At 46.6% G+C, this 25,798-nt stretch overlaps 2 protein-coding genes and 1 pseudogene across 7 annotated transcripts in view; 1 reads left to right on the top strand and 2 right to left on the bottom strand.

Moving 5' to 3' along the window:
* The window catches only part of LOC114680170 (SH3 domain and tetratricopeptide repeat-containing protein 1-like), a 131,242-nt gene that overhangs the window by 58,096 nt on the left and 47,348 nt on the right, over positions 1 to 25,798 (top strand). Inside the window, exon 1 of one of the 6 annotated variants that reach the window (XM_077942956.1) lies at positions 22,151 to 22,291. The exons of 4 other annotated variants lie outside the window; for them this stretch is intronic. The gene's annotated coding sequence lies outside the window, so the exon portion shown is untranslated. Of the gene's footprint in view, positions 1 to 22,150; positions 22,292 to 25,798 lie in introns of those variants that run through there. One more of the 6 variants, XM_077942958.1, reaches the window with a different exon arrangement.
* Positions 384 to 6,740, bottom strand: LOC114675423 (protein FAM90A5). The gene is given in 4 exon segments (XM_077942886.1): positions 384 to 1,401; positions 2,060 to 2,118; positions 2,121 to 2,167; positions 6,718 to 6,740. Coding segments are annotated over 4 exon segments (1,092 nt in total). The 3' UTR covers positions 384 to 438.
* On the bottom strand, positions 21,867 to 22,923 carry LOC100426929 (uncharacterized; annotated as a pseudogene).

The following is a 25,798-nucleotide window of genomic DNA, read 5'->3' as shown; positions in this document are numbered from 1 at the left end:
GCTTCACAGCGTCCAAAACACTGCTGTCAGGGCGGGGCACAGCTGAAGGCCTGTATCTCTCAGGGTTCCCTAACTGTTCCCTGATTCAGTCATCTAGAGAGCAAACACACAGTCATTCCCGTTTCCTACTGACATCACAGCGGAAGTCTGCTGCAGGTCACCCAGTTTCTGAGGCAACGAATCACTGGCACAGAAGCTTCTCGTGGTGGGTTTCCAGAGAGCCCTGCGAACTACAATGTCCCTCACCAGAATTCAATGAAGCAGAGTCTCTGCATGTGGTCTCTGCCTGGCCTGGGCTCCAACATCCACAGAAGCACCACAGCTGGGGAACTTGGGAGTCACCACACACAGTCTGCTCTCTGCTCTGTGCTCCTCAGTCCCACGGTCCCGTCCAAGCCATGGGAGCTGGAAGGCACGGAGCCCCTGCCACCTGCAGTCTCACTCCAGGTCAGAATCGCTGTCCTCTGAGGAGGAGGAAACCTGAAGGTCTTCATAGAGGACACTCAGGGGGACAGGAACACAGGGAGCCTCAGACTTCTCTGAGACTTGAGGGCTGTGAGCTAGGAAGGCTCCCGGCTTCTCAGGAGAGGGAAACTAGGGAGCTGTCAGGAGGCTGGAGCTCCACCATCCATTTTCCAGTCTCCGGATGAGCATTCTGAGAGGCTGGGCCCCATCGTGGCTGGCCACTGGGTGATGGGACATGGTGCAGGCCTGGGCAGTAGGCAGGCAAGGTCTGCTGTGCGCAGGCTGCCGGTCACTGCTGGGCACCTGGGCGGATGTCCTCCTGCTCATCTGGGGCGACGGACTTGGTCTGAGCTCCGTTGCAGCTGGCGGAGGTTGGAGAGTCTCAGGGGTCCCCAGCTCACCTCCTTGGATGGCATTTTCGGGCATCTGGAAGGGACCCATTCTCGGTTTCTTGGGGAAGTTCAGGCAAGCCTGAGTCGGAGGCTGGGCAGGTCTCTTGGCTCTTGGCCTGAAACTGAGATTGGAGCCGAGGCCCAAGCTGTGTGTGTCGGCTGGTGGGCAGGGCTGTGAGGTCACCGCAGGACGTTTGTCTTGTGCCTGGGGGCTGATGACCTGGATCAGGCCGTGGGGCTTGGAGGCAGCCTGGGGAGCTTCTGGGCAGCCACCCTGAGGGCTGCTGTGTGTCGGCTTCACCACAACGAGAGGCTGCGGGCCCTGCTGCCTGACTCCAGGCTGAGGGATGTCGGCCACTGCCCCTGTCTGTGGTTCCTTTGGTCGGAGACTTGCCGAGGAGCTCGGACTGGCTTTTCTGAGGGGAGACAGTGAAACCAAGAGGGATACTGTGTCAGACATTTTGGTAGCTGAGCCATCAGTGAGGGCAGGGTCCACGCGTGGCCTCTTATTGGTTGTGTGGACCGGCATTGGCCTGCTTGCAACCTGAAAGAAAGGAGACCACACAGGTTAGAAGTTCCTCAGCATTGAGCCAACATGGAAATCAACCACATCCAAAGACAAGGTGCACACAGCAGGAAATTCTTAATACGGTATGGCCGGGCGGTCCTTGGAAGTAGGGACAGATCCTCAACGTGAGTGCTGATCGGGACAAGATCCATGAAAAATGTGCACTCTCGAGCTATGATCTAAGAATACCATTTTTCTAAAGACTGTGTCTTGGGCATTAACTGGATCAAAGCGCCTCCACTCAGCCTTCCATGAAGTGGGACGGACTAATGCCCTTCTGAAGGCAGGTTGGTGGCTCAAGGGCTCCCAGGACGTCTTTTCTGAAAACATGCACGATCTTGGGGTTAGCCTCTTCCAGGTTTGGGGCCTCTGAGGGACTAATTTCCTCATGCCGCTAGGAAGATGTTGTTGGCGGGCTTGCCATCACTGCACAAAAAGAAAGCAACAGGAAATACGGCATCTTCAGATGCCTTCACCTGGAATCAAATGGATCTGGAAGGATCGTGGAGTCCCTGACCCCAAGAAGGCAGGGAAGAGGGGTTCGCCGATCCCCTCACACACACGGGAACCTGAAAGGAAATCAACCAGGGTGACCTAGAGGAGAAAAAGACCAGGGGCCCTGAGTGACACTTACCCTCAGATAATCACGTGATTCCATGGATTCTTTTCGATTTGGCAGCGGCTTCTCTGGGGTTTCCCAGAAAAGCTGTGGAAGAGAGCCTTCCTCTGCGGGTCTTGTTGCCTGCAGAAGAGAAAAAGTTCAGGCCATGCACCCGGTTTTCTCCAGGAGACAGGAAGAACCCAGTCTCTGGCCCAGTCCCATTCTGTATTTTGTCATAAATCAATGGAAGTGTTGTGCCCTTTCCACCTCTGCACCTTCCCTCATGTTCCAACCTTCCCATCCTCCCGGTTGCCTTCTAGGCTTCTCAAGTAAGGACCGGCATTTGGATTCCATTCCTTTTTCCCCTGTCATGAGGAACCTGCACGAAGCTTCCCCACCTGACATCGTCCTCCCTCCGCTCGATATTAGGAACAAGTCTGTTAATTAGTAATATTATTAAATATAATAAAAATTAATAGTAATTATCGATAATAATAATCACAATAAAGATAGTAAAAATTAATACTGGTTAAAAATGTTAACGATTAGCGTTAATAATTAATAGCAATATCACTATTAATATTTAAATAATGATATCAGCAATTGTTTCTTAAGTCAATACTAAGTGATGTTGGTTATAAAATAATGATTAATATCATGAACTACTAGCATTGCTAAATGACATTAATATTAATAATTAATTTTAAGTGTGCATAATCATATGTTTAAAATAATTATCCATAATTAATAATGGTATCCTATTTATTAATAGTGTCATCAATAATTATTAAAATCCATCACTGATGTTTAATAATTAATCATATTATTACTCCTAATACCACAAGGTGTGTACGCCTACCTGTGATGTCGTTCCTAATATCCAGGGAGGGAGAGCATGGTTTTAGTTTTAATATCGCAATAAGTGTACACTCACCCTGTGACAGGGATCCTAATATCCAGTGTGGTAGAGTATTACATGACTCCCAACATAGCAATGAATAGAGAGCCACCCGGTGATATAGCTCCTAATATTCACAGAAGATGCGTATGATATTACTCCCAATATCGCAGGGAGGGTACAGCTCTTCTGATTCCTAATATCTGGAGGGGGAGAGGATGATAATTCCAGTGTCACAGGCTGTGTTCACTGGCCCTGTGACACTGTTATTAATATCTTGGAAGGGAGAGGATATTACTCCCAATGTAGCAGGGGGTGTACATCCACCCTGTGATATTCTTCTTTATATTCCAAGGCCGAGAGGTTGATATTACTCCTAGTATCACAGACACTGTACACCACCGTGTTTTTAATCCCTTTGATATTGGGAGTAGTGTCATCCTCTCCTGGGTGGAAATTAGGAACAGTATCACCGGGGGCGTGTACACTCCCTGCGATATTGAAAGCAATATCATCCTCTTCCCTCCTGGATCATGGGAACAACATCACTGGGGGGTGTACACTTTCTGCGATATTGGGAGTAATATCATCTTCTGTGCCTTGGATTATTAAGGACAGTATCACGGGGGCCTGTGTACATCTTCTGCAATATTGGGAATAATATTATCCTCTCTCCCCCTGCATATTAGGAAAGATATCACAGAGTGGGTGTTCACCTCCTTCGATATGGGGATTAAAACCATCTTCTCCCGTTCTGGATATCAGCAAGAGTATCACACGGGGGTGTACAGTGTCTGCCATACTGGGAGTAATGTCAACCTCTCGGCCTTGGAATATTAAGAAGAATATCACAGGGTGGATGTTCACCCCCCTGCCATATTGGAAGTAATATCAGTCTCTCCCCTCCATGGATATTAGGAACAATATCCCAGGCTGGGTGTACGCCTCCTGCTCTACGGGGAGTAATATCATCCTCTCCCTTCCAGGATATAAATAACAATATCACAGGGCGGGTGAACACAGTCTGCGATACTGGAATTATTATCATCCTCTCCCCCTCTGGATACTAGGAACCATATCACAGAAGAACTGTACCCTCCCTGCGATATTGGGAGTAATATCATATGCTTCTTCCGTGAATATTAGGAGCAATATCACTGGGTGGCTTTCCATTCATTGTTATGTTGGGAGTCATGTCATACTTTACCCGCTAGATATTAGCGTCAGTGGCACAGGGTGAGTGCACACCTACTGTTATATTAAAACTAAAATCATGCTCTCCGTCCCTGGATATTAGGAACAACATCACAGGTAGGTGTACACCCCCTGTGGTATTAGGAGTAATAATATGATTAATTATTAAACATCTATGTCGATTTTAATAATTATCAATGACATTATTAATAGGATACCATTATTAATTACTGATAATTATTTTAAATATATGATTATGCATGCTTGAAAATAATTAGTAATATTAATGTCATTTAACAATATTATTTGTTCTTAATATTAATTATTATTTTATTACGAACATCACTTAGTATTGATTTAAGTAACATTAATTGCTGATATCATTATTTTATTATTAATAGGGATATTATGATTAATTGTTATACTAATTGTTAACATTTTTTACCAGTATTAATTTATACTATCTTTATTGTGATTATTTATATCGATGATTGCTATTAATTTTTATTATATTTATTAATATTAATAGTTAATAGACTTGTTCCTGATATCCAGCTGGGAGAGGATGATATTACTCCCAATATCGAAGAAAGTGTACACCCCTCTATGATGTTATTCCTAATAGTCAGGGGGTAGAGGATGACATTATTGAAACTATCGCAGTGGGTGTCCATCCCTTCGGTCATCTTGTTCCTTATATCCTGAGTGGGAGAGGATGATATGACTCCGAATATCACAAGAAGTGTACAACCGCCTGTAATATAGTTCCTAACATCTAGGTGGGGAGAGGATGATATTACTGCCCATATTGCATGAGTTGTAAAACCCCTTCGATATTTTGCCTACGATCCTGAGGGGAGAGGATGATATTACTCCCAATATCGAAGAAGGTGTACAACCCCCTGTGACACTATGCCCAATATCCACTTTGGGAGACGATGACATTACGTCCAATATTGCAGGGGATGTACACCCACCTTGGGATATTGTTCCTTATATTGAAAGGGGGAGAAGATGCTATTGCTCCCAATAATGGAGGGGCTCGGGCTGTACACCCCTCCTTTGTTATTGTTCTTAATATCCTAGGGAAAAGAGGATGATACTACACCCAATATCGCAGGGGGTGTACACCCACCCGGTGATATTGTTCTTAATGTACTCCACCTCCCTCCACCAGGGATATCGTTTCTAATATCCAGGGGAAGAGAGGATAACATTATGCCCAATATCGCAGGGGAGTATACACACCCTCTGTGATGTTGTTCCTAGTATGCAAAAATAGAAACGATGATGTTCTGGCCATATCGCAGGGGGTGTACACCCTTCTGTGATATTGTTTTTGACATTCAGTCGGGGAGAGGATAACATGGATCCCAATATCGCAGAAGGTGTACAGACCCCTGTGATGTGGTTCCTAACGTACAGGGGAAAGAGAAGAATATTGCTCTCAATATTGCAGGGGGTGTAACCACCCTGCCCCCCGTATATTATTCCTAATATGCAGCGAGGTGGAGGCTGAGAGTACCACCAATATCCCAGAAGGTGCACACACACCTGTGATGTAGTTCCTAATATCTAGCGGGAAAGAGGCTGATTTTACTTTCGATATCGTAGTGGGTGTACACCGTCCCCAACCCCGGGGTATCATTCCTAATATCCAGGCAGGAAGAAGATGACATGGCTGACAATATCGAAGGGGGTGGACACCTCTTCTGTGATATGGTTCCTGATATCCAGGGGGTGAGTGGATGATAGTACTCCCAATAAAGTAGGAACCGTACAGCCACCCTGGGATTTTGTCCTTAATAACCACAGGGGAGAGGTGACATTACTACCAATATTGCAAGGGTTGTACACCCTCCTGTGATATTGTTTCTCATATCCAGGAAAGGAGAAGATGGTATTAGTACCAATATTGAAGGGATGGACAGCCCCCATGGGATATTGTTCTAAAGATACAGGTTGAAAGAGGATGAGATTCCATCCAATATAACAAGGTGTGTACACCCCACCTGTGATATGAGTCTTAAAACCTAGAAGAAGAGAGAATGACATTGCTTCCAAAAACACACGGGTTGTACACCCACCCTGTGATATTGTTCCTGTCATCTAAAGGAAGAGATGATGATACTACTCCCACTACCGGAGAAGGTACACACCCCCCTGTGATATTGTTCCTCATAACTTGTGGGGAAGAGCATGATATTGCTTCCAGTATGACAGTGGCTTGACACCCACTCTGGGTGTCAAGTAGGTAAAGTATGATGTTCCTGCCAAGAGAGCAGTGGCTGTACAGCCACCCTGTGATATTTCTCCAAATATTCAGGGAAACACAGAACGACATTATCCCAAATCTCCGAAAAAGTGTACACCCATTGTGTGATATGGTTCCTAATATCTGGAGGTGCAGAGGATGGTATTCATTCTCCGATCGCAGGCTGTTTACACACAACCTGGGAAATTGCTCCTAATATCCTGAACAAAAGAGACTACTAATAATGGACACACATTGCAGGGGGGAGTAATTGGCTATTACGATCCATATCGCAGGGGGTGAGGCACTCCCCACGATATGGGGAGTAATGGCAACCCTCTTTACCCCCTGGCTATTACGACCCACATCGCAGGGCAGTTCAGGACACCAGCCCTGCCCCAACCTTGACCCAGACATTGGGTGTCATGGGACCACCTCAGAGTGGGTGGCAGCTCAGCTCTAAGGTATCCCTGCTGCCAAAGACCAACTGTTCCTGCTAGTTTGAATCTGGCCACAGGGTCTCTGTTGGTGAGACAGATGACCATGAGGCAGACACCCTGAAATCTAGCACGACAGAGCTCAATGCCCCCATGAGAGTCACCATAGCATGCAGACTTTGCAGACATACTAGCGAAGGCCACAGCAGGCCCTGAGTGAGGAACAAGCTGACCAAGATCCTGGGGTTCTGCCACACAGCCCTCAAACCAGGGACTGGAAACTGTTTCCCTAAAGAGCCAAGAGTCAGTATTTTCAGCTTTGCCAACTGATCTTTGCCTCAAGAATGCAACTCTGCCCTGGCTACACCACAGCAGCCTTCTGCAGGTGGCCTGTGAAGAGATGGGCATAACTGCACCCCCATAAAACTTTACTTATGGACATGGAAACTTCTCAGGGTCATGAAGTGTTATTTTTTATTTGTTGAACCATTTGGAAATGTAAAATCCATTCTTGATTCACAGGCCACAAGAGCAGGCAGGGACAGGCTACCCCTGGCCGACCTCTGGAATGAGCTTAGAGAAGGAAATGACAGGCTGGACCAGCGCAGCCTCCTCACTGCAGATTCACTGCAGGAGGGTCCTTCGTAGCAACCACTTCTCATCCTTCATCTTGGCTTCAAGTGCAGCTCAGGTGGAGAAAGAGAGAACAGAACCGGCCTCAGCAACAAGAAGGAAGGAGATGCAGGGTCAAGCAGCCATGTGAATCCATCACACACTCAACATTCACACCAAGTGGAGCACAGGCAGGACCAGCCCGGGGAGGGGGCCCTCTGGGTGGGCAAGATTCTCTACCTAAAACTCACATAGAAGATCTACACACCAGTAGTTACAGGAAACACACACTAAGAAAAAGGCCAAAATAAAAATAGGACACCAAGTTTGGCCAACCGGGTCTCACAAGCCAATAGGCAAGAAAGCCCAGGAGGGCCCACCAGAGGAGCTGGGGGTGCGTTCCTGCCTGCAGGGGGCCTGGGACACCTCATTCCCACAGATGAGGACCCAAGCTTTGGGGAGGAAGCTGTCAGAGTCACCAGTGAGCTGTTCAGAGCTGGAGCCACAGAGCAGGTGAGGAGCCCTGGCCATGTCCCTGTGTGTGCATCGGGGGCCGATGCAAACAGTGGACCGCGGGCCCTCCTCCTGCCCAGAGGATGCTCAGCTCCCAAGGGACCAACAAGGCCTGGAACCCAGGGACACACCACCTGACCCTCATGCCCAGGCCTCCTGGACCAGGCAATGTCCAGTACAAGCAGGCAGTCTGGGCTTGGGGCCAGGACACGGGTGGATGGTCCTGCTAGTCAGGCCTCCTTCTCCCTACCAGCTGGGCTGGTTGCACTGTAGTTTTGGTTCTGGCAACATATTGCTGCCCACTTTGGCCACACTAGTCCCTGGCTCCCTGGCTAGGCCCAGTGCTGTCCAAACTACCTACACAGGCCCCACACACCCAGTACCCACCAGTCTCCTGTCAGCCAGGAGGACCCATGCTCATCCCCTGAAGTTTCTGTGGGAGCCTGCATCCCACAGGGACCCACAGTTCAGAGCCAACCTCCATGGGGGCCTCTTGGTTGTGGTGTCAGGGGTGGGGGGAAGTTGACCTCCAGCCCTCCCATCCTGGCCACTGTGTTTTGTGGGGATCATTCAGTCCTGGGAGCTTCCTAGGGACCCCAGAAGGAAGAGAACAGGGTGGTCATGGCAGCCTCAGCCCCAGGCTCTGGGCCAGAAGTTGATAACGACCAACTGAGAGCAACCACTGAATTCGATCCTCTTACAGCTACAAGAGAAGTTGGCGAAGAACTGAATGTCGACCATTCTATGGTCATCCGGCATTTGAAGCCAATTGGAAAGCTGAAAAATCTTGATAAGTGGGTGCCTTATGAGCTGACCAAATATTTTATAAATCATCCTTTTGAAGTGTCATCTTCTCTTATTCTATGAAACAACAATGAACTATTTGTTGATCAGATTGTGATATGCCATGAAAAGTGGATTTCACACAATAGCCAGCTCAGTGGTTGGACTGAGAACAAGCTCCAAACCACTTCCCAAAGTCAAACTTGCACCAAAAAGAGGTCACGGTCACTGTTTGGTGGTCAGCTGCCGGTCTTCTGATCCACTACAGTTTTTGAATCCTGGTGAAATCATTACATCTGAGAAGTATGCCGAGTTAATCGATGAGATGCATGGAAAACTGCAGCACCTGGAGCTGGCACTGGTCAACATGAAGGGCCCAGTTCTCCACAACGCGTGACCACATGTCATACAACCAGGGCTTCAAAAGTTGAATAAACTGGGCTATGAAGTTTTGTCTCATCTGCCATATTCATCTGACCTCTCGCCAACCAACTACCACTTCTTTAAGCATCTTGACAACTTTCTGCAGGGAAAACACTTACACAACCAGCAGGATGCAGAAAATGCTTTCCAAGAGTTCATCGAACCCTGAAAGCATGGAATAAACAAGTTTATTTCTCATTGGCAAAAATGTGCTCAATGTAATGGTTTCTTTTCTGTTTTTTTTTTTTAAGACAGAGTCTCACTCTGTCGCCCAGGCCAGAGTGCAAGGGTGCAGGATTTCACCATGTTGGTCGGGCTGGTCTCAAACTCCTGACCTCTCTTTCTTTCTTTAGCTCTTGAGAATAATGTCACATGGTGGGGGAGACATGCCCTGCACTATTGGGAGTAATAGCATTCTCTCTTATTCTGGATAGTAGGAACAATATCACAGAGAGATCAGACTGTTATATATATATATTTCTTGAGACAGAGTCTCGCTCTGTAGCCCACGCTGGAGTGCAGTGACAGGATCTCATTTCACTGCAACCTCCACCTCCCGGTACCGGTTCAAGCAATTCTCCTGCCTCAGCTTCCGGAATAGCTGAGATTACAGGCATGCACCACCATGCCCAGCTAATGTGTGTTTTTTTTTTTTTTTTTTTTTTTTTTGAGACGGAATCTTGCTCTGTCACCCATGCTGGAGTGCAGTGGCACGATCTCAACTCACTGCAATTTCCACCTCCTGGGTTCAAGCTAGTCTCCTGCCTCAGCCTCCTGAGTACCTGGGATTACAGGCACCCGCCACCAAGCCCGGCTACTTTTTGTATTTTTAGTAGAGACGGGGTTTCACCGTGTTAGCCAGAATGATCTCGATCTCCTGACCTCATGATTCGCCTGCCTCAGCCTCCATAAGTGCTGGAATTACAGGCGTGATCCACCCACGCGGCCGAGGATATTCCTTTGTTCCTACAGGAGTATGTGATTGGTTTGTCTATTGGCTGGTAGGGAACTGAATCATGTGACACTGACTGGTAAGACTGTAATACTCTAAAATACAATATATAAACTATCATATCATAATAGTGCAATACTATCTACTACAATACCAAAGGGATCGAAGAAAAGCCCAACGCTATCATATGTGACTGAGAGATTGAATGCTTCCTCCCTCAGATTGGTTACAACATATTGTCCTATCACAGTCCTCTCCTTCATTCAAAGTGAATGATCCAAATAATAGAAATAATAAAGAATAAAGGACAACAAATGCAAAGAACTCACGAGATGATACTCTATGGTAAAATTTATCTACTTGGGAATTAATACCAACTCATTATTAGCAAAAAATAAACATCTTTACATCAAGAGTAGTTTTTCCTTTAATAAAGAAAGGTGGAATGTGTATAATGAACAAGGGATAATCAAAATTTGCCAAATGAGGCTAGTAAGACAATCCCAACAATTCACAATCATTATTCACTGGTCCATTAATCACAGGACAATACATACAAATGAAACTTACCTGACTGGGCGCAGTGGCTCATGTCTGTAATCCCAGCACGTTGGGAGGCCGAGGTGGACAAATCATGGGGCCAGGAGTTCAAGACCAGCCTAACCAACATGGCGAAACCCTGTCTCTACTAAAAATACAAAGAATTAGCTGGACGTAATGGCGGGTACCTGTAGTCCCAGCTACTCGGGAGGCTGAGGCAGGAGAATCACTTAAACCCAGGAGGCAGAGGTTGCAGTCAGCTGAGATTGCACCACTGCACTCCAGGCTGGGCAACAGAGTGAGACTCCATCTCAAAAAAAGATAATAATGAAATAAAAAAAATTAAACTTACCTACATATTAGAAAAACATTAAAATTCAACCATGAATCCAGCACATTATCAAATGAATAGACAAAAATTCTACCAACAAACTTAATATCATTATCTATGAAACTCAAGTACTACTGCTTAAAGAGCATTTACAGAACTCTCACCTCAAGGTTTCCCTGCAAAACAAGGTGAAATGCATACTCAAGACTCTTTAAGAATGAGCCACTGATAAAAACAATATACTTGTAACTTGTGTAACATTTCATACATTTTTTTCAAGCACTGCACCATAATTAATTTGCATCAGGCTTTCAAATTAGAAAAGCTTCACTTATAGAACTTCTTTCCCTTGGGAGTTTTCACATGACTTTTCAAGTAAATGTTAAAATTGAAAATATTCTTGCAGTTTCTAAACTATTAGAGTTTTAATCCTGTGTATGTTCTTGTATTTACAAGGTCCAGGGAGCTACAGTATGCATTTTCATCTGTCCTCGAGTGGGTATGAGAGAAATGAAACATTTGCACATTCTGGACATTCATAGGGTTTTTCTCAGGAATGAGCTGATGTCTTCAAATGGAACTAACACAACTGAAGGCCTTACCACAAATTTAGATTCAAAAGGCTTTTCTCCACTCTGAGTCCTCCCAAATCTTCAAAAACAGGAAAATCTGAAGGCTTGACCACATTTCCTACATTCTTAAGGTTTCTGTGCAGTGTGAGCCTTTTCATGTTTATGAGGGAATGGGAAAGAGTAAATGCTTTACCACATTTCTTACATTCAAGGGGCTTTATTTATTTATTTATTTTCTTTAATTTTGAGATGGAGTCTCACTCTGTTGCCAGGCTGGAGTGCAGTGGCACAATCTTGGCTCCCTGCAACCTCCGCCTCCTAGGTTCAAGCGATTCTCCTGTCTCAGCCTCCTGAGTAGCTGGGATTACAACCATATGCTACCACACCCAGCTAATTTTTGTATTTTTAGTAGAGACGAGGTTTCACCATGTTGGCCAGGGTGGTCTCGATCTCCCGACCTCATGATCCGCATGCACAGGGCTTACCCCCAAACCCCCATGGCTTTTTATGTCCTTGAAAAAGAACTAAGACAACTGAAATGTGCCACCATGCCCAATTAATTATTTTCTTTCTTTTTTTTTTTTTTTGAGACGGAGTCTCACTCTGTCGCCCAGGCTGGCATACAGTGGTGAGATCTCGGCTCACTGCAAGTTCTGCCTCCCAGGTTCACACCCTTCTCCCTCAGCCTCCCGAGTAGCTGGTGTGAGCCAGCGTGCCCAGCATTATTTTATTTTTTCTAGAGACAGGGTTTCACCATGTTGCCCAGGTTGTTTCACATTGTTTTAATCTGGGCTGGTTATGAACTCCTGGGCTCAAGCAATACACACTCCTTGGCCTCCCAAAGTGCTGGGATTATAGGCTGAGTCACTACACCCAGCTTCTAAATCATGACTTCTTTCATGGGGAGTAAGATGACTGGAACGAGTGTAGCCTTTACCACATCTCTTACATTCACAGGGTTTTTCTCCAGTATGAATTCTTTCGTGGAGGTGAAGGGAACTGAGACGACTGAAGGCTTGGTCACATTGTTTACATTCATAGGCTTTCTCTCCAGTATGAGCACTTCTATGGTTACAAAGGGAACTCAAATGACTAAAGGCTTTGCCACATTGTTTACATTCGTAGGGTCTCTCTCCAGTATGAATGCTTCCATGGTCACGAAGGGAAGTGGAACAGCCGAAAGCTTTATCACATTTGGTACATTTATAGGGTCTTTCTCCAGTGTGAGTCCTTTCACACGTCTTAAAATAACAAGAAAATCTGAATGTTTTCCCACATTCCTTACATTCGTAGAGTTTCTCTCCAGTGTGAGTTCGTTCATGTATTAGACAAGAACCGGAAACAGTGAACGCTTTACCACATTGTTTACATTTATAGGGTTTTTCTTCTGTGTGAGTTCTCTGATGTCTTTCAACTGAATTGAGAAAATAAAAAGCTTTTCCACATATCGTACATTTATAACTGGATTTCCACTGTGCATTATCATGTGTCTTCTAACACCTGGAACAGAAACGAAGAGTTTCCCACACTGTTCACATTTATATTGCTTCTCTCCATATGGTTTGTATCCTGAGTGAGCTAGGATGTGCCTATTAAGGAGGGAATGATGTACAAAGACTTTTCCACAAACACTGCGTTCACATTGTTTTAATCCAGGAGAAATGTTCTCATTCAGATCAAGCTTTGGAATTTGGCTGACAACTTGTCCATACTGACTACCTTCTCTGTACCACATGATTTCTGTAAAAAAATGAAAAGCACATTATTATTGGTTGGTTTAATAACTTTCTACTTATTAATAGGTCTTGGACTTATACTGCTACCAATACCAAGAAAATGCATTATTATTATTATTATTTTTGCCATGATTGAATTATTTGAAAGTAAATGGGTTACTACTGAAAACACAGCTACCACCTGCATGGCTATGACCAAATTAGTAACATTCATATACACAATTTTGTAGTGCTATTTTCAATTAAACTGTTTTCCAAACACTGACTGCTACACTGAAGTACATTACATTTCGGGTGAAATTTTTCTATATAAAAAAAAAAATTTCGAGTGACTCTTATTTGCTTTGATTGCTTGTTTTTAAGTTCATGACTTGCTAAGATTCCTTCAGAGGACTTTATTTCCTCTTCTCAGTGCAAATTATCTTATATCTTTCCCAGGTTTTTCAAAATGATCTTCAATATTCTGGTCTTTCCATTTGTTTCCTAAAATGCAGACCCACAAAATTATCATGAATTATTACAAACTATAGAAACATTACTAGATTTCATGTTCATTGTACACAGTGCCCATGCCTGATTTCTTCACCAAATCATTCCCTTGCCACATTCCAAATCACAAATAGCACTGATGATAGGGAAATACTTCTGTAATTAAGTGAAATGTGTTGTCATTCTCACCTACAGAAGCCAGGTTCCTGCAGGTTTCCTGCATCACTTCTCTGTAGAGATTCTTTTGAGAATCTCAATCCATAAGCTGTTTACATGATTCTAAAATTTCCAAGCATTTTTTCTATGACTTGATTGTCACAACTCTTACTCTGTTCACACATACTCCCTCCCACACAGCAGTACTAATGCTGGAATTGAACTATTCAGAAAGGCAACAGCAAAGTAGAAACACCCATCTCATTAGAGAATCCAGGGAGTAAGATGTGCTGCTAGGAGTTACCTTTTAACTTCACTTTGTACATTTCTAGTATCTGTCATAATAAAGTCCTACCTGATGTGCATAAGGGAGTTAATATTATCAGTCCTGAGACTACTTATTCTTGAAAACGCCTGCTCACAAAGCTCCATCTTTGTTTGTATTAGTAACTTACATATTGAAAGGGATTCCACCAACCCAAGGAATAAGAATGACCCACTGCATCTAAATGGCTTATGCAATATATTTGCCAAAACTTTTTCTGCTGAAGGTCTATTATTTTGTGTCACTGCAGTGGTGCTTAGGGAACCTGACACCAAAACACAGTCTGAACATTAAGTGTTCAATGAGTTTCCCTGGTAGACAATATTTTACATGTGCTGTCACTTGTTAACTGGGGAGTTGAGCCCATTCCATGTGATTACACCAAGAGACAGTAGGCTTATTAAATTTAATTGAGTAGTAAATAAAACCAATAATTGATATTTTACAACACTAATACAACAATTTTTAAAATTTCTATTGCACAATGTCAAGACAGAAAGGAATAAGAGGAAATACGACACATGTTTTTAAAAGTACATTAATGTCACCACTTCCAGATGCTATTCCTATGAAATCACATAAATTCCCAAATCAGGGTTTTTTTAGGCGAGAAAAACTACTTTTTCATACGTAGTAAAAATGACAAATGTCTAATGCTTTTTCGTCATCTAAAAAAAGAGTGATGGCTTGTCTAACATACTTCTAAGATTTTCAAACAAAAATGCTCAGGACAGCACAGTATTAGCAGAGAGATGAGCAAACAGCCCATAGGGAAAAAAAGTCTTAATGACCCAGCATTTACATGGAAAGTTGAGGAATGATACAGTAGGCACTGTAGAATAGAAAAAGAAATCACATGCACTTTAACATATGAGGCAAACCAGGCTGGCATCTACTTGGGAAAATGCATTGCGTTCTTCTCTATTCCATGATCCATAATCAACTTATTATATATTCAAATATGAAAGATAAAACCAGAACACTTTCAGAAGTCACAGGAAGATTTTTTTAAATGAAGGATTAGGCAGAATTTCTTTTATGTAAGAAAACAGTGATAAAGGAACAGACAAACTCAAACATATTAAAATTTAGGGAACAAAAAGAAAATAGAGTGGGCTGGGTGTGGTGGCTCAGGTCTGTAATCCCAGCACCTTGGGAGGCTGAGATGGGCGATCACCTGAGGTCAGGAGGTTGAGACCAGCCTGGCTAACATGGCAAAACCCCACCTTTTTGCTGTTTGTTTGTTTGTTTTTTGAGATGGAGTCTTGCATTGTCTCTTGGGCTGGGGTGCAGTGGCAAGATCTTGGCTCACTGCAAACTCTGCTTCCCGGGTTCAAGCAATTCTCTTGCCTTAGCCTCCCAAGTAGCTGGGATTACAGGTGCCTGCCACCAGGCTCAGCTAATTTTTTTGTATTTGTGGTAGGGACAGTTTTTCACCATGTTGGCCAGGCTGCTCTGGAACTCCTGACCTCGTGATCCGCCCACCTTGGCCTCCCAAAGTGCTGGGATTACAGGCATGAGCCACCGTGCCAGGCCTAAAACCCCGTGATTACTAAAAATACAAAAATTAGCTGGGTGTGGTGGTGGGTGCCTATAATCCCAGTTACTCGGGAGGCTGACACAGGAGAATCACTTGAACCCGGGAGGCGAAGGTTGCAGTAAGCAGAGATGGCGCCACTGCACTCCAGCCGGGCTACAGAGCAAGACGTCATCTCCAAAAAAAACAAAAAACAACACCAAAAAACCCCTTAGATATCCAGATAAGAGGATACAGATGTGTCCGCTGTCATAAATTCTTCACCATGCTACAAGACGGGAACTGATATTTTGGTGAATCTTTGTAAATCATCAATTTATCTATCACACTTTTATTTCACCAGTAGCATTGACAAAGCTAAGTCCTACAATTCCATTTGAAATTACCCTTAAAAAGAACAGACCTTTAAAACTTACTACACTCACTCTGGGGAAGAAATAAATATGAATTTTTAGCAAATAAAATACATCATTTTATCTTGCCTCTTTGGAAATAGTATATTTATCTTTCAAGCTGTACTGACAAAATGTATCTTACAGTCAATGAAAAACTGAAATTCAAATAAGCGGACAAGCCTTTTCAAGGTAACAAACTCAGGGAGAGGCAGTGCTGACTCCAACACAGACCTTTCTAAGTGTCACGGCAGGCCATTCTATTCCTCGCGACACCCATTCTGTTCAGTAAAGCACTCAGTGACCACCTAGGAGGCACTGGCACTGCTCTTTGCCCTCCTGTGTGCCTTCAGAGCATTTTCATATTTAGGTTCTTGCACATCCTCTCTGGGGTGGGTTTTCCTTGTCCTTTGGGACAGTTTTTCTCTCTTCACAAGTCTGAGACAATCTAGGGAGCAGAAATCATTTCTGCCTTTTCCTCTCAATATCAGCATCCCATTGGCAGACCATCAATGTGTCTCCGAGGAATAAAAGCTCCGGCTGGAGGAACGGTTTTAATGACCTAACTTTAATGACATTACATTGTATTGTCCATTCATTTTAATGTCCTAAAATTTTAATAACCCTAAGGGGTCACCATTTTAGATGAAACTATACCAGGAGATTCCTCTAAGGCCAAGAGCATCCAGCTGCTCCCCTGAGAGATTCTACCCCCTACCTCAGGCTGTCCTTGGGGATGAGATGACCCCGGGGCTGATACTCACTAGACCCTCCAATAGACATGGCCACAATGGTTATCCTGGGTCATCCCCAGACAGTTCTAAAATGCGAGGATGAGGGAAAGACAGGAGGGTGGCTGAGGACAGAACACCCTGTAAAGTTTTCACGGGGGGACCTCAACCTAAAGACATTTTGGTCATATGTACACTTAGGAAAGATGAAAAGAAGAGAGGCACAAAGATTTTTTTTAAAGTAGAGTGTCAGATGATTTATTCTCCGCTTTCCTCTCATGTAAAATGTTTGGAAACAGAAAAATATTTTGGCCAAGGTGGCTCACGCCTGTATTCCCAGCGCTTTAGGAGGCCGAGATGGGTGATCAATTAAGGTCAGGAGATCGAAACCAACCTAGCCAACATGGCAAAACCGTGTCTCTACTAAAAATACAAAAATTAGCTGGACGTGGCGGTGGGCGCTTATAAGCCCAGCTACTTGGGAGGCTGAGGCAGGAGAATCGCTTGAAGCTGGGAGTCAGAGGTTTCAGTGAGCTGAGACTGCGCCATTGCACTCCAGCCTGGCAACAGGGCGAGACTCCGTCTCAAAAAAAAAAAAAAAAAAAAAAAATATATATATATAATATAAAATATACATTTAAAATTATTACATGTAGGTAGTATTTGAAGTCAGGGGACTGACTGTAGGTAGAAACAAGAGAAGGCAAGGAAAGTTTTTATATTTATATTTATATATAATTATATAACATTAATATACATAACTATAATATATAAATATATCATATAGGCTGGGCACAGTGGCTTACACCTGTAATCCCAGCAATTTGGGAGGCCGAGGTGGGCTGATCACCTGAGGTCAGGAGTTCGAGACTAGCCTGACCAACATGGAGAAACCCCATCTCTACTAAAGACACAAAAATTAGCCAGGCGTGGTGGTGCATGCCTGTAATCCCAGCTACTCAGGAGACTGAGGCAGGAAAATCACTTGAACCCAGGAGGTGGAGGTTGCGGTGAGCCCAGATTGTGTCATTGCACTCCAGCCTGGGCGACAAGGGTTAAACTCCATCTCAAAATAAATTAAATAAATAAATAAATAAATAAAACAAGAAAGATATATTTACCTCTAAATATATAATTATAATACATAAATGTATATATAAATATACATTTATTATGAATTTATTAATATATGAAATATATTTATTTCTGAGACAGGGTCTGGCTCTGTCACCCAGGCTGGAGTGCAGTGACACTACCATAGCTCATTGGAGCCTTGAACAGATGGCTCAAGCGATCCTCCCACCTCAGCCTCCTGAGTGGCTAGGATTGCATGCACACACCACCATGCCTAGCTAATTTTAAAATTTTTTGTAGAGACAGGGTCTTCCTTTTTGCCTAAGCTGGTCTTGAACTCCTGCGCTCAAGTGATCTTCCTGCCTCAGGCTTCCAATGTGTTAGACGTGGGCCACTGCATGTGGTCTAATGCATTTTTTAATTTGCGAGTTGATATTATTTAATATTTTTAAGTACTGAATGTATTGAACAACCAACTTGCAGAATTCCCGAACCGTGGATGGTCAGCTGTCATGTCCTGGTTCAAATCGTCCCAGCACACCAAGGCTAGAAACCTTTCAGCCAACTTCCACTTATGTCTCCCGGGGCAGGACAATGTCACTTGGCCAATCTCCACTAAGAGGGACTCTGGAAAGGCAAGAAACTATTCTGTTCTCTATAATGGAACGTGACCAGGGAGAAGGCAGCTGGGAGGGCCAGCTGGGCCCTTCAACCAGCAGCATCCACCATCGACCAACTGCCCTAGCGCTACACCGTGCTGGGCATTAGGGGCACTGTTATGAGCAAGAGTTTCCATTTTTCTTCTCATGGGACCTTCATGCTAGTGGTAAGAGACGATTTTTTTTTTTTTTTTTTTTTGAGACAGAGTTTTGTTCTTGTCACTCAGGCTGGAGTGCAATGGTGTAATCTCGGCTCACTGCAACCTCTGCCTCCTGGATTCAAGCAATTCTCCTGCCTCAGCCTTCCGAGTAGCTGGGATTACAGGATTGCACCAGCACATCTAGCTAATTTTTGTGTTTTTAGTAGAGATGGGGTTTCACCATGTCGGCCAAGCTGGTCTGGAACTCCTGAGCCACTGCACCCAGTCAAGAGGGAGATTTTAAATCAATAAGTATAATTGTGATGAATGCCAAAAAGAAGAATGTGTGTGATGGGGAGGGGACTTAAGTTATTGTCTCATATTTTAACACTTTCATAGGCAATAACTAAAAACTTAGAAGCTTAAAACAACACACACCTTTAAGCCAATTTTGGCAAACTAGGAGTTGAGCACATTTTAGCAGGTCCTGTGCTTGGGATCTCACGCTAAGCAGCTGGGCTGCATCCTCATCTGAGGCTCCACCAGGGCAGAATCCATTTCCAGGCCGCTGAGGTTATTGGCAGAATTCATTTCCTCGGACCCGCTTGGCAAGAGCCCAGCTTTTTGCTTCCTTGCCTGTGGGGCCCCTCCAAAGGTCCTTTCTCAGCACAGCATCTCCCTCCTGCAGCGCCTACAGGCGGAACCTTTCTCTCTAGTGTGCGAAGGTGATGCCCTGTGACAGTGACATCCCATTGCTTTTGCCAGGCTCTATGGGTTAGAAGCCAGTCACCGGTTTTGCTCATACCCAAGATCAGGGAGACTATGCAAGGGCATAGGTTATTGGGGGGTCAGCCACTTTAGGGTGTGGCTGCCACCACTGAACTTGGTGAGACTTTAAGGGTTGGTAGGAGCTGGCCAGGTACAGGGGTGAGGGCGTGTCAGGCAGGGGTGAGGGCATGGAGGGGGATGCAGAGGCCTGCACCCTGGAATGTCCTTTCACTCCCTGAGGTTTTGTTCTCCTGATCCCTGAGTACATCCCAGAACACGGTGGGTCTCTAGCAGGGGAGAGGTAGGGAAGCATGTGTTGTTCATCCGGGGACCTCATTAGGCAAATCAGATTAGAGGCCAGGCTTTCAGTGGTGGGTGCGAGCGTGGGAGTGATGAGTGTGCAGGTGTGTGTGGGAAGAGCGATGGGGATGGGGTCAGCCCCAGCCACCATGAAGACCTTAACTCTGCATCCACCCATCCCAGCAGCCTCCTGAGTGAGTGCCTTCAGGGTGCAGGTCCTGTTTTGCACATGGAAGTGAATCAGAGTGGGACACTGCCTTGCCTTAGAGAGGTCACACTTCTTCTTCTTCTTCTTTTTTTTAATTTGTGACAGAGTCTCACTCTGTTGCCCAAGCTGGAGTGCAGTGGTGTGACCTTGGCTCACTGCAACCTCTGCCTCCCAGGTTCGAGCAATTTTCCTGCCTCAGCCTCCTGGGTAGGGTAGCTGGGATGATAGGCATTACCATGCCTGGCTAATTGTTGTATTTTAGTTTCACCATATTGGCCAGGCTGGTCCCAGTCTCCTGGCCTCAAGCGATCTGCCCGCCTCAGCCTCCCAAAGTGCTGTGACTACAGGCATAAGCCACCACACCGGGCAAGAGGTCCCACTTCATGCCACGTGGGAGGCAGCCACTCAGACAGCACCCCAGCTGGCGCTGCGAGTGAGGGGTGCTTAGCGTCCTAGGAAGGCAGAGGGCTGCATGAGAGGTTCGGGGAGGAAGGATTGGAGGAGGATTTGAGATTTTCACCTGAGCAGCTGGGTGGATGGAGGGGCTGTACACAGAGAATCACAAGAATGTGGATGAGCAGGTTAGGGCACTAATAAAGCACTCTGTTTTGGCCCGCGGAAAATTTGAGATGCTTCCCTGTGTCCAGCTGGGCCTTTGGGAAAGGTCAGGGCTGGGCATCTGACTGGGATGGATGCCTCTGGCAGGCAGCAGAGCATGTGGATGGTTTGTGAAGCCCAGAAGGGCATGAGATTTCCTGTGGCAGTGCCCACTGCAAATGGAAGGACATTTGGCCTGAGTCCAGACATATACAAGTTGGGCAGAGAAGGGGGTGGGTCCCTGGGACCCACGGAGGAGCAGCTATGGAAGTACAAGGAAACCAAGGGTGTGGGGTCACATGAAGCAGGAAGCTCAAATAAGATGAGGAAAGACGTTTTAAAGACGATCAGGGCTGGGGACAGTGGTTCATGCTTGTAATCCCAATACTTCGGGAGGCTGAGACGAGAGGATAGCTTGAGGCCAGGAGTTTGAGACCAGCCTGGGCAACATAGGGAGACCGCATTTCTATAAATAAATAAATAAATAAATACCGTTGGTACTTGGCATTTCAGGCGGGGAACAGCAAACACATGAAAGCTTTGAGGTAGGAAAGGGAAGTGCTTAGCGCTCCCTCCTGGTTCCTTTATCAGACCTTAAAGAGATGCAGAGACATTTCAGGTACTCCTTGGCCGAGCTCCTTCGCGGAAGGCCTAAGTTCGCTTCTATTTTCCATCTATTAATTTTTTTTTTTTTTGGAGACAGAGTCTCACTCTGTGGCCCAGGCTGGAGCGCATCCAGTGGCACCATCTCAGCTCACTGCAACCTCCACCTCCCGGGTTCAAACGATTCTCCTGCCTCAGCCTTCCCAGTAGCTGGGACCATAGGGACACGCCACCACGATCGGCTAAGTTTTTGTATTTTTAGCAGAGATGGGGTTTCATCTTGTTGGCCAGGCTGGTTTCGAACTCCTGGCCTCAAGTGATCCACCTGCCTTGGCCCCACAAAGTGCTGGGATTACAGGCGCGAGCCACTGCGCCTGGCCCTACTTCACTCCTAACACCCACCATACGTGCTTCCAAATGTTTGCTGAATGACAAGGTGAACGAGTGAATGGGACTACGTGACTTCGGGCAGCAGGCAATCCTATTCCTTGGACCTCAGTTTCCCTTTTTGTAAAGCAAGCCTGTCTCTCGCTCTCTGCCCTAAAAGCCTGAGTTCTGGGCTTGAGATGAGCGCGTCCTGTAGGGCAGACTCCAGGTGGACGTTGAGCTGGGTCTTCTAGGAGGCCAGGATCTGGCCAGCTCTTGGGTCCGGTCCTCCCGCAGGACCCCGCACGCCCAGTCCCAGCGCCGCCCCGCCCAACCTCCCTTTGTTCCCCCAGGCCCCGCCGTCTCCCCGCAGCTCGCTCCCCATTGGCCGGGGGGCGGGCCCTGGGCGCCCGGCTCCGCTGGGGGCGGGGCGGCGGGAGGCGGGCGGGGCCGTGTGCACCTGCGCCGTGTGTGTCCCAGCCGCAGCCCCGCGCCAGCTGCAGCTCCTTGATCCAAGCCGGATCCTGAGCGGGAAACACGGGCTGAAGCGGCGGCGGCGGCCCCGCCCCGGGGCTCCATTGTTGAGGCTGCCGTGGCTCTGTTGGCTGCTCAGCTGCGCTACAGTCAGCCCAGGCGCCGCGGCGAGGAGCGAGCGCTGCGAGGCGGCGGCCTGAGGTGAGCTGGCGCCATGGGCGACGGGGTCTCTGGACCTGGCGGGGGTCTCTGCCCCGGGCGTGGCGGCTCCGAGCTGGGCTCCGCAGGGTCCGAGGTGGGGATCCGGAGTCCTTGCGCCTGGGCTTTGTCTCGGCCTCGGGTGGCACCGGGGGCTTAGCGCCTGCTGCGGTACCTCGTGGGCCCGCGGGGGGTCCCGGTCGCCCTGCGGGTGGAGGCCGGTCCCCACTGCTCCCTGGCTCTCCGCGTCTGCCGCGGAGGGCACTGCATGGACCCGGGCGCTGGCTTCTACCCGGTCCGCCGCGGCCTGGCTGGTCCCCGCGTGCGGCAGAGGCAGCCCTGCGAGGACCCACTCGTGGGGCGGGGTCCAGGTCACCGCGAGTGGGAGACTCCGCCGCCCTCCCCGCCCTCCCTGGCAGCGAGACTGCTTCGCCAGACTCACCGAGGGGACTGCGCGGACCCTCGGACGAGGGAGTCCGTGACTCTGGGTGGGGGCTCTTTCCCGGCCTCGCATGACGGCTTCCTGAGTGTTTTGTCACCTATATAGGTGGCTGCGAGGACTCGCGCGCGTGGGTCCTGGCCGCCCTGCTAGTGGGGCTGTGCGCCGCCCCGTGGCTCGTCTGGGTTGACCCCGCCTGGGACTCGCGTGTAGTGGGGGTCCGTGCGCGGGGGGCGCGGTTGGTGGGGGCGCACTGCCCCCGCTCCATGATTTATCCTCTCACTTGCCGGGGGGAGGAAGCGAGAGGCGCGGGCCCGGAGCTGTCGCACAGCTGCCGCACCGACCTCTGCCCTGGCGGGGGGGTCTCCGGGGGCGAGGGGCTGTCACCACGCGTCCCACCGCCGCGTTTCCTGCTCTGGCCCCGGGCTGGGCTCTTATTGGAGGGAGCAGGGCCCTTCTGCCCGGCGCTTCTTGATTTCTTCCGTTAGTAATGGGAAGAAAAAAAAAAATCTGGAAAGCCAGATTGAACTTTGTAGCTCTCAGCGCTTAGAGAGTGGAAGAAACTCTCCCAAGAATTTGGCGGGCTGGAAAATGCGTTTCAAGCAGGAGCATCCACACTCACGGAATGAGGCCAAGGCAGTTACAGTTAGAGGTCAGATTTATGAGGGGAGAGCGAGGGTGAGGTCCGTGGGTGGGGAGACTCCGACCTCAGCTTGATGGGAAGACCTGATGCTGCCCCTCAGACGCTGTATTTCTCAGCCACCGAAGAAAGTGGAATCACTCCTTAGTGAATGCTTTCATCAAACTTTTGAAAAACCTGTAATGTCCCAGGAAGGAAAATCGAACTGGACAGTTTCCCCCTTTTAAGAGTGTTAAACGTCCCGGAGACAAACAGCAGAAGGCTCAAGGAGTCCAAATACTCAACCTGAAGGTCTTTCTGAACAAGAGATGGTGTATAAGTAACAGGCATAGGAGACAAAACTGAACTAATCAACGCAGCTGTGGCTCCTAGCCCTGTAGCGTGTCATGCAGGCCCTTTTGCCTTCTCTGCCCTCCGCTGTCCCAGACCCCAAGGCTACCGCGCACCTCCAGTCATCAGCTCCTGCCGACCCATTGCTATGAACTCTGTTTCGGTGGCTCTCTTCTCTCTGAAGTTTTGCTTGTTCTCCTGAAGTCCTGGTCTTTAAGAGCTTATGATCTGCAGGGACAGATTGGCTTTGGGCAGTACACAGTCAACTGTAGCACAGCTTGAAAAATGCTCTGATAGAGGTGGGCAGGCAGTTTGTACATACGGGTAAATGCGAGGTCCTTTTTCAATACCATGAATCCAAGTATTCATACTGTTTTAAATCTGCAATTCTTTGACTCTCCAGAGGGTTTTTAGATTAATTTTTTTTCCTATTACTTCCTAGTGTTTGTTGCATAGTTCAGAGTACTTGATTAAAACTTACCAGGTCGGCCGGGCGCGGTGGCTCACGCCTGTAATCCGAGGACTTTGGGAGGTGTAGGCAGGCGGATCACTTGAGGACAGGAGTTCGAGACCAACCTGGCCAACATGGTGAAACCCTATCTCTACTAAAAATACAAAAATTAGTTGGGCGTGGTGGTGGGCGCCTGTAATCGCAGCTACTCAGGAGGCTGAGGCAGGAGAACAGCTTGAACCCAGGAGGGGGAGGTTGCAGTGAGTGAAATGGCTCCACTGCACCCCAGCCTGGGCCATAGAGTGAGACTTCCTCTCAAAACAAAAACAAAAACAATGTACTGGGTCTACCTCCGGCTCTGGAATTTTCCTGGAAGGCCTTCTCTTCTGGGCTTCATTTTTCTCACTTTTGAGGATCATAAACTACATAATTTCCAAGAATTTTTGCCCTACACCTTTAATTCTTTCAAGCAAACATAGCAGAGAAAAATTCTCTTCCCCGCAATGGTGTAAATAATGGAGGCCTTTGAAAATGAGGATTCTAAAGTGGAAGTTCTTTTTGTTCTTCCCCTTTGTTTCCTTTTAAATGAATTTAGTTACATTAGTATATACTTTATCTCAGAGTTAAGGACAAGTATCTATGATGAAACCTTAAGCAGCTTTTTGGTAATATCTTGCATATTCTTCACAATTGTGTTTTATGTGCAGCATCTTCCCTATATCCAGTTGGGTTTTTTTTTTCTCATTAATGGAGTTGTTGAGCTCAGAAATTTTCAGGAGCATTTCGTTGATCTTTTAAGTGTCATGTGAAATATGTTCCAATTTAACATTTTATTTTGTTGAGTAAAATGGGAGTAAATGGAAATTTGAGAGTGCCTTGAGTAGATGTACTTGGCTTTGTGTAATGGTTTGAAGCATAGTTGAAAATTACCACTTGTGGCCGGGTGTGGTGGCTCACACCTGTAATCCCAACACTTTGGGAGGGCAAGGCAGGCAGATCACGAGGTTAGAAGATGGAGACCATCCTGGCTAACACGGTGAAACCCCGTCTCCACTAAAAACACAAAAAATTAGCTGAGTGTGGTGGCATATGCCTGTAGTCCCAGTTACTCGGGAGGCTGAGGCAGGAGAATCACTTGAACCTGGGAGGTGGAGGTTGCAGTGAGCCGAGATTGCACCACTGCACTCCAGCCTGGGCGACAGAGTGAGACTCCATCTCAAAAAAAAAAAAAAAAAAAAAAAAAAAAAGAAAAATACCACTTGTAAAAAATTGCATCACATGTTGAATGACCTATAAAGGAGCTACAATTCTAAGGAATATGGTAATTAATTGTTTAAAATAGTCAGGCCGGGTGCTGTGGTTTACACCTGTAATGCCAGCGCTTTGGGAGGCTGAGGTGCGAGGAGCACTTGAACCCAAGATTAGAAGCTGCAGTGAGCTATAATCACGCCACTGCACTCCAGTCTGTGTGACGGTGTGAAACCCTTTCTCTAAAAAATAAAAAGGTAAATAAATAATTTAGAAATAAAATACTAAGCTCCTTTCCAATTTATCTGTTTGGTAAGGTGGGAATTTGATGTGCTTGAGTTTCTTAAAACCATGTGTCTCTGTAGAAAGGAGACACAATTTTCTCTGCTATTCCTAGTTATT

The sequence above is a fragment of the Macaca mulatta genome, chromosome 8 (assembly GCF_049350105.2).
Source record: "Macaca mulatta isolate MMU2019108-1 chromosome 8, T2T-MMU8v2.0, whole genome shotgun sequence".
In the NCBI taxonomy this organism is placed as follows: Eukaryota; Metazoa; Chordata; class Mammalia; order Primates; family Cercopithecidae; genus Macaca; species Macaca mulatta.
Note: the sequence above shows the minus strand (reverse complement) of the source record. Positions and strands in the feature narration are given on the sequence as shown.